Source organism: Oryza glaberrima, chromosome 9, assembly GCF_000147395.1.
Source record: "Oryza glaberrima chromosome 9, OglaRS2, whole genome shotgun sequence".
In the NCBI taxonomy this organism is placed as follows: Eukaryota; Viridiplantae; Streptophyta; class Magnoliopsida; order Poales; family Poaceae; genus Oryza; species Oryza glaberrima.
The window spans coordinates 265,692-274,640 of NC_068334.1; the positions used below are offsets into that span (position 1 = coordinate 265,692).

At 39.4% G+C, this 8,949-nt stretch overlaps 1 protein-coding gene across 1 annotated transcript; it reads left to right on the forward strand.

Annotated features, from left to right (window-relative positions):
- The first annotated feature begins 341 nt into the window (after positions 1-341).
- Positions 342-6,762, forward strand: LOC127783629 (peptidyl-prolyl cis-trans isomerase FKBP53-like). The gene is made up of 16 exons (XM_052310817.1): positions 342-511; positions 637-704; positions 1,621-1,916; positions 2,047-2,172; positions 2,256-2,338; positions 3,286-3,400; positions 3,527-3,619; positions 3,736-3,794; positions 4,385-4,460; positions 4,588-4,677; positions 4,826-4,978; positions 5,070-5,256; positions 5,528-5,615; positions 5,698-5,739; positions 5,853-5,901; positions 6,009-6,762. Exons 1-16 carry the CDS (start codon positions 496-498, stop codon positions 6,103-6,105), a joined length of 1,638 nt encoding a protein of 545 aa, XP_052166777.1. The 5' UTR covers positions 342-495; the 3' UTR covers positions 6,106-6,762.
- The last annotated feature ends 2,187 nt before the right edge of the window (positions 6,763-8,949 follow it).

Consider the following 8,949-nt stretch of genomic DNA (forward strand, 5'->3'; position numbering starts at 1 on the left):
AGGTAGTGTTCTTTTCTCCTGGATATGAAGATGAAGATTAAGTTTTTTACGTAAAACGAGATGATATTAACGTATGATTGATTAAGTCTTAATTATTAGAAACTTAAAAAATATATTAATATGATATTTTAGAACAACTTTCATATAGAAAGTTTTCACACAAAACGTACCGTTTATATGTTCATTCAACTCTTGTCGGTGAAGAGAATAGTACCTAAACTATGATTTAATTATTTTTTTTATCGAAGGGAGCAGTACTTGCCGGTGTGTAGACCTTGCTCCCTTGCACTTTGGTGTGAAGACCCAGAAACCTAACTGACCATTATTACTAGCTCTGCAACAGCCTGCACTCGCACGTCCCGTCTTGCCTTGTCTCCGGGTGGTGGAGCGCCTCTTCCCCTTCTCTCTTTGTTTTGTCGATGGAGGTGGAGTACTAGTAGGTCCATTTCCATTTCATCCCCCCTGAAGCAGCCAGGCATTTCCCCTGAAGCAGCCATGGCGACCTTCTGGGGTAAAAACCCTCCTCTTTTTTCGCTTTGCTTTTAGTATTTATTTTCTCCATCACCATTCTTTACACATCACTCACTAGCTACTATGGTTTCTTTCATTATCTACTATATGTATGGCGGTGGGCAGGATTGGAGTTGAAGCCCGGTGAGGCCTACACCCATCACTCCGCGCCCGCCCGCCTCCGGATTACCCAGGTACCAAAATCACCTTACTTCTTAATCTCTAAAGAAAAGCTGAAATCGAATATGAACTGTGTCTTGTGATTGTATTCAATGGACGCACTTCGGCGCTTTGCTACTACTTCCTTCCTAATTTTAATGCATCCAACACCATCTTCAGCTGGCTCTCGACAATAAAATAAATACAGATTTGTGTAACATATCAGGATGTTTTCTTACAGCTTTTTCTGACACATATTCTTATGCATCTGCTTCATTAAAATTTAATGCCTATATTTTTCATGGTCTACAAGTGTTGTCTACAGGTGAAAAAACCAATAAAAAGAGAGAAAACGACTACATCTTTCTCGAAAACGTTACTAGTATTTTAAGATAACAGCGTATACATTTTTGTGAATATTACAATGAGTTTTAAGGGCACCTCAACTCTGTAGAACCCTCTAAAAGTATACTTCTTTTGATGCCATTACCTCTATAGGTACTTAAGGAGTAACGTGACCCTCAAATTGGTCCCATAAACTCTATGTTTTATTCCTTAGAACAAACTCTAAAATTGGAGCCATTTCCATTTTCTCCCCCTAACACCCACTTTCCCAATTGTTCTAAATCAGCTTCAAAATCCCCCCTTTCTCTCTCGCCTTATGACACACTTTGGAACAACATTGGAGTTGCTTGAGCAAAGTGGAACACACTACAAGATCGCTAGTGTTCCTTCGAAAAATTTACAAAAACTATTTTGTAATTATGTTTCCCCATTGATTGACACAAGCCTGATCATGCATTGCATTGTAGAGGTTCCTCCCTTTCTGTTTTATGGATATATAATAGTGGTATTCTGTTTCTATTTGAATTTTGAACACTAGTAAAATCCCAACAAAACAACTATTCACAATTATCTTACGATATGATTTCGATATTTCATATTTTACAGGCTGTGCTGGGCAGTTGTGATCAAGGTTGGACTACACTACAATGTGATACCAATGACAGGGAGACTGTGCGCCTCTGTGTTTTAAATCCTGGGCTTGCTGTGGCATGTCACCTAGAGCTGGAATTACAGAAGGATGAGAATGTTCTCTTATCAGTTGACGGACAGAACTCGATACACCTGTCCGGATACTACACCTGTTCCCATAGTGGCAATCATGGGCGCAATAGTCAGAAGCCCACTAGTAAAGCTGTAGGAAGTACTGGCTTCAATAAAAAGCATCAAGATATTTCTGACAAGTATGTATATCTTTAATTCTATCCTTCAGTTTCTTTTTTGTTTCATTCAAAGTAGCATTCGCTTCTTTCTTGAAATCCAATAGCTCCTTTGCTTTGTAAACATTCTAACGCCTAGTGGTGGGAAATGCAGGGCACCAGTGATAGAGGAGATACTAGATGACCAGACAGTGCAGCAGCAACAGCAGCAAGGTGTTAACATCAGCTCGAAGGATGTAGAACCTTCTCATAAAAATGGTCATGGACAAAATAGTGAATGGTAACTTTCTTGGATGATGCAATTTTCCATTTTTCTTCAATGCAGCATCATGTGTTTTTCCCTTCTATTTAATGTGTCTACAGGGCCACTTGTGGTAATGGTACTGATGATGACAATGATAATAATGGTGCTATGTTTTATCCTTCATCTCGCAACAAAATGGAAGGTACATATTTCACCTATGTAACCATGTAATCTAAGTTATTTCTTTTATCGTTTTCTTTTCATGGCTTTAAAGCCATGATCACCTGAGAATTCTTCCTTCCGTAGCTTTTCTGATTTTTACTTGTATGCTAAGTTGATGCTACAGGGTGTCATTTACCATTGGTCATTGCGCTGATTTTTGCTATAACTAACAAAACTTTCGCATGTATCGTGTTTAATGATTATTCCTTAATATTACTGTTTTGGATGTTGATTCATGGATAGATTAAGGGGCTGACATTGGGTTAAAGGCGAAATTTTTTTCATTGGCGCCATCATGTCCTGATCGCTAGCAGACTCTGATCAAGTTGACTTTATGTTTCTTTATTGCTTCATGTAATGGGGCTACGTCTACGTGTATCCCTTTTGTAGAGAGGGTTCCCCTACTATCCACATGAATAGTAATCGTAAAAAGTAACTTGCCCCTTCAGATTGTAATCTAGTTTCTAAAAAATCTATGTCTCTATCTAACTTATTTAACTACTAATAACTTTTTGGACTAATATGTAGGATATTCAATTAACAAATCCCTTTCCCTAGGAAAATAATTAATCATTTGGGAAATAGGGGTACTGTCAATGCACAGTACTTCTACCATAAGCATTAGTATAATTATGTTCTCATGATGTATCCTATGCATGATATATTGTCATTGAGTGTTGGATTATCAATGACTCACATACCAAACATAATAAAGAATTGAGCTGTCAACAAAAATATAATAAAGAGGTGATATTTGATTGCTTTGTCTTGACTTGTGTCTAATTCATGCAAGTCTTGAGAAAAACTGACAGCAAAGCATGATTGATTGTTGATGCTATTTTCCATTTTTTTTCTTCTTGCTGGTGATGCCAATGTATATTGCCCACATAAATGCTCATCAATTGGGAATTTATATTCTTTATGCAGTAGACGAGCCCACAGGAAGTAAAGACAATGATTATGATTATTGGCTTCCTTTCCTTGATGCTACTGTAAAGAGAAAGGCTTCTGAAATTGATGGAGAAAATGTGTACACAGAGAAGTATGCACCTTTTGAATTAAATCCTTCAATTCTGTTGTTGTTTCATAGAACATGAAGCAACATTTGCTTCATTGGAATTTAGTTTATCTCCTTTGGATGTATTGAGGTATTGTCATTATGTAATAGGGGGGAGTTGAAGACGCCAAAGATAGAGAATGTGCTAAGTGATCAAAGTGTGGATATGGATCAAGTTAATGAACAAACGTGCTCAAAAAATGTGTAAGTATATATTATAAAAATCTTGAATATTCGAATGATTTGCATAGTGCTCAATTATTTCCCAAATACAGTGTTTTTTTTTTTATAATGCAGTGCATATTTTTCTTGTTCAATAGGGAACCTAATGCAATTGATGATGTAAAGCCAACTCGAGGTCACAAGAATACCATGGAAGGTGATGTTCTTGACAGTACTACTGCTACCATAACATTAGTATTATATTATGCATACATGATGCATCCTGTGCATGTTACAATGTCATGGGTGCTGATTTATATTCTCTGTTGATGGAACTTCCAGGAGATGGAATTAAGCCTATGAATAAACCACATACCAAATATAATAAGGATTAGTGATTTTGTTTGGAGGGTTTCCATTTAAGAGTACAAGGTCCACTTATAGAAGTAATATAATGAAACCTGGACTAAAACTTGTTTGCCCAAACTGGAATTAAACTGAAACTCTAATTGACTATAAGAGGTAACCTCAGAGGAACAATGGTTATATTGGTTAAGTGGGGGAGACAAACTTGAAGCTTGACTTTACTAGCTCAGTCCTTACTTATGTCTAATTCATGGTCGTTTCACCCCCCCCCCCCACCCCCCACAAAAAAAAAAAATCTGCCAGCAATTACTGATTGTCGATGCTATTTTTCATTATCTATTCTTCTCTGGTTCCATCTCTCTCCAATGAATTTATAGGTGATGTCAATGCATAACACCCATATAAATGCTCATCAGTTGGGAATTTTTATTCTTTGTGCAGTAGTACTTCCTCTCCTTGATTCTTCTGTAAAGAGAAAGGCTGCTGAGATTGATGGAGAAAAGGTGCAAATAGAGAAGTATGTACCTTTTGATAAGTCTTGTATTTCTCTTCTTGTTTCATAGAATCATAGATATGAAGCGACATTTGTTGCTGGAAATTAAGTATCTCCTTTGCTATGTTTAAGTCTTGTCTTTGTCTCATAGGGCCAAATTGAAGATGCCAAAGACAGAGGATGTACCAAGTGATCAAAATAATGCTAATCAAGTGAATGAACAAATATGCTTTAAAACTGTGTAAGTGTACATTCTAGAATCCTGAAAATTCGAATGACTTGTGTTTATACTTTGTTGGTAATCCTCTTTAGTGGAACACGTGCTTATTTCTTAAATACAATTGGTACTTTGGATGTATAATGCCGTGTATATTTTTCTTGTTCAATAGGGGGTCCAATGCAATTGATGACGCAAAGTTAAGTCTAGGTCACCAGAATACCCTGGAAGATCTTGACAAGAGTCAGGAGCTAAATGTTTCACAAACAAAAGGGCAGAATGATGTTGCAGATCAAATTACAAATCAAGACACGCCTACAATCACGTAATGAATGAAGCTATATATCACTTCATTTACCAAAATTTCTGTGCTTCTTAATTTTATGTAAGGTAGAGGACTTTTCTATATTTTGCAGGAGCTCTGATGAACGCTACATTTTTACTGGTGCTCTTGAAACTGATATTGAACAAAAAAATCGAGGGGCTGAAAATGAACAAGTTGAGGTCCATCGTTGCCCCTTTGAGGTGCTTGATAATGGTATCAAAGTGGAGCATCTGGTTGAGGGGAATGCTAAAGCCAAAGTTGCATCTAAGGGCAAACAGGTCAGCTTGAACATTCTTACTTATATTATTCAACCTTTGTTTTATTGTAAGTCTATTTTGTCTACAAATACATCACTTATGCACATGTTCAACTTGTCCTTAGTAGGGTGGTACCACCTTATTAAGGTCATAAGCATCCTTTTTTCTCCTTATTGTTGCCTTCTCTTCAATCTTAGGCAACACCTAGGCTTGCCCCATAATTTTCATATGCCAGATCCACTGCCCAAGTTAAAAGAACAAACAATCTAAGTATCTAAGATTGCTTATGCAGGTTTGTGTGAGGTATTGTGGTCGGTTGATCAATGGTGAAGTTATCGACCCTACTAACCTTGACGACGACACCCATACATTCAGGCTTGGTAAAAGGATTGACAAATCTCTCTCTCTTTTTCCATCCTTTGATTCTTTGGACACTGTACATTTTCTTTTGGTTGGCTGCAGGTGCGGGTGAAGTCATTCCTGGATGGGATATTGGCATTCTTGGTTGTTGTCTTTACTCACGATTGCCACTTTAATCCTATTGTAATACTTTGCTGTTGAAATCAAGTACTTATTCTATTACTCTTAACACAAGTTTTATCATGTTTTCTCTATAGGCATGCGTGTTGGTGGCAAAAGGAGACTCACAATCCCTCCTGCTCAAGGGTAAGTGTTTGGTTCCCTTCGAATCCCTCAATATTGTATTTCTCTACGTGTTTGTTGCAGGACATGAAAGGCAATACCTGATTTTCTTGGTTGCATTTGCTTTTCAGCTATGGTGATGTTGCGACACCAAAGATACCAGCAAACTCTTGGCTCGTGTATGAAGTCGAGTTGCTGGAAGTGAAGCGAGCCAAAAGGGCACGTTGACTGGCCTTCTACATGTTACCTAGATGAATGTTTTGGATGCCATCTTCTATTTTACCCTAGTGCCAATGCCTCGTGATTCAGTTTGCGTCTTTTGCTGTCCCATATATGCGCATACTTGTGCTTGCTTGACACTACTACAGCTTTTGGGGATCTTTAGAAGTGAAGTAGTTGTGGATGTGTTGTGAACTTGTTGAACAACTTGGAAGTTTCTCGGCATCTAGTCTAATTAGCAAGCATGCTGCTGCTGTATATATGACTATAATGGGGAGCATTGCAATATATATATGGGACTATATATATATCCTCCGATGCAGCAAGTTCATTTAATTAGTGCGTTTTGGATTGTAAAAAAAAAAAAAGACCTGCCATATATAATTGGTGGCTTGCCTGCCTTGTTTTGATTACTTGGAAGTGATAGAAGATAGATGAATAAATTTGTTTGCTGGACTGATGTAGCAGCACTGATTAGCCTCTGATTACTTGTTAGATGCTCTATTGTTGTCTTATGATTCGTGTTTGATGCCTGCTAGTTGCCCTTATAAGCCCTTTACAATTTTTTTTGGTATCTGCCTTAGAAACTGTAAATTAAACCCTGTAAATTTTGGTACTTGATTTGAAACTATAAAGTTGTACAAAACTAAGTTGCATATGCTTTGTATCCACTACACACGCATATCACCTAATAAGGGTGGTGAAAGATTTTCAGATTTCAGTTTGTATATATACAGAACGAAGTCAAGTAGTATAGAACCTGAAACCATAGTACAAAAAACCGGACCGGACCGGCGGTTGAACCGGAAAAAACCGGAACCAGCACTCTCACCGGCTCGGTTTGCTCTAAAGACCGTCCATGCAATTGAACCGGTATAAACCCGGTGAACCGGACGGTTTTTGCTTAAAACCGGCGACCGGGCTATACTAAACCGGCAGGTCAGCTAGTAGATGGGCCGGCCTTCTAAGGCCCACTTCACTTCCGGCGGCCCATGTTCGTTTTATTGCCTAAAAATGAGAAAAAGTGCTGCTTTGGGGGTTTGAACTCTAGCTGGCAAGGAGCTAGAATGTGATCCTCACCACTAGGCTAACATAAGCTCCCTGTTTGAAGGTAGTTATGTATAATATATGATGGTTCCGGTTCAGCATTAGACCGGTTGACCCAGCGGTCCAACCGGTGAACCGATGAACCAAGGGTCCAAGCGGTTCGATGACCGGTCCGGGTTTTTCTACTATGCCTGAAACTATGTCTTAGTTAAACTAGTTTTAGTTTCCGTGAAATAGTGGCCTAAAACTAAATCATTTGTTCAAAATTTAGTTGGCATTGAACCTCGTGTAGCAGAAACAGTACCTTGTCCTACTATGTCTTGCACACGTTTATTAACATAATGGATAATTTCTTGCACATGTGTATATTGAGGATGAAATACATAGTTGGTCCCCAAACTCGAAGTGGTGTGACTTAGGTCTGTGAACTTAAAAAATTACGGTGTTTAAATCCAGGGGTGTAAAGTTTTGGCGTGTCATATCGGGTGTTATATAGAGTGTCGCATGGGATGTTCGGACACTAATCAAAAAACTAATTACAGAATCCGCCAGTAAACCGTGAGACGAATCTATTAAGCCTAACTAACCCATCATTAGCAAATGTTTATTGTAGCACCATATTATCAAATCATGGAACAATTAGGTTTAAAAGATCCGTCTCCCAAATTAGTCGTAATCTGTGTAATTAGTTATTTTTTACCCTATATTTAATATTTTATGCAGATGCTTAAATGCTCGATGTGACATGGTGTAAAATTTTAGGGTGAGATCTAAACAGGGTCTTAGATCCATAAAGAGCCTCACTCCACTGTTATCTACTTGTAGTATAAAAAAATCTAAACCATTGATCATTTTTTAATCTAAAGGACAAGATCAATTTATACTACCACCTTTATTAACAGTAGTAGAAACGGGGAGGATATAATGGTCAACAAAAAATATATACGCTGATAGGTAAAATGGCAATTTGCATATCAGTTGAAAACCCTTGGATCGTTGGACCGTGCGAACGGCGTGACGGCGCAATTGCAGAAGTAGCGGGGGGCAGCTAGCGCGGTCACCATCACCGGCGGCTGATCTGAGACTGAGAGCGTCGACCTGCCTCGCGCCTCGTCCGTGGATCAGGAGGGGTGCGGGTTAGGGTCGTCTTGCACGGTGGATCATGCTATCTGCCGTCTCATAGTCGGGGAGGCTGATCGTGCAGCGTCGCCCTCATTTTGATTGATTGTTCATCCCATCTCTTCAGGTGCTATTGGTTCAAGAGCAGGTAACGCCATGTCCCATTTTCTCCCATCACTTCCTGATAAATGATAATGTTGTAGGATCACTATTTTTTTTTAACGATCAACACTAGACAACGCGATGATTCATGAAATAGAGTAGGAAAAAAAAATACCTGGAAGATAATAGCTAGGAAAGAAAAAAAATCCACCATCACCACCGTGCACCGACAAAGCTTACACAAAGCCGAGGAGAAGGTTAGCACCGGACCGGGTGCCGCTAGACCAACAAGGAAGTTACAGCCGAGACCACCCAAACACAAGCCCTAATAGTCGGCTACCAACTCATCTATCCACGATTTTGGGATTGAGGGGGAGGGTGAGAGAGAAGATGGAGCCACCCATCTACCCCGTGGTGCACCAGCCTACGTGCCGCCGCGTGCGCCTCCACTCACCCCGTCGGCCTCCGACGCGGAATCTGGCCAAGGGGGCCAGATCTGGCGACGGCTGTCCCGGCCGCCCTGCCGCCACCTGCTTCCTTCTTTTTCTTCATCATGTCACAATCCTCGTCTGAATCCATCCCCAT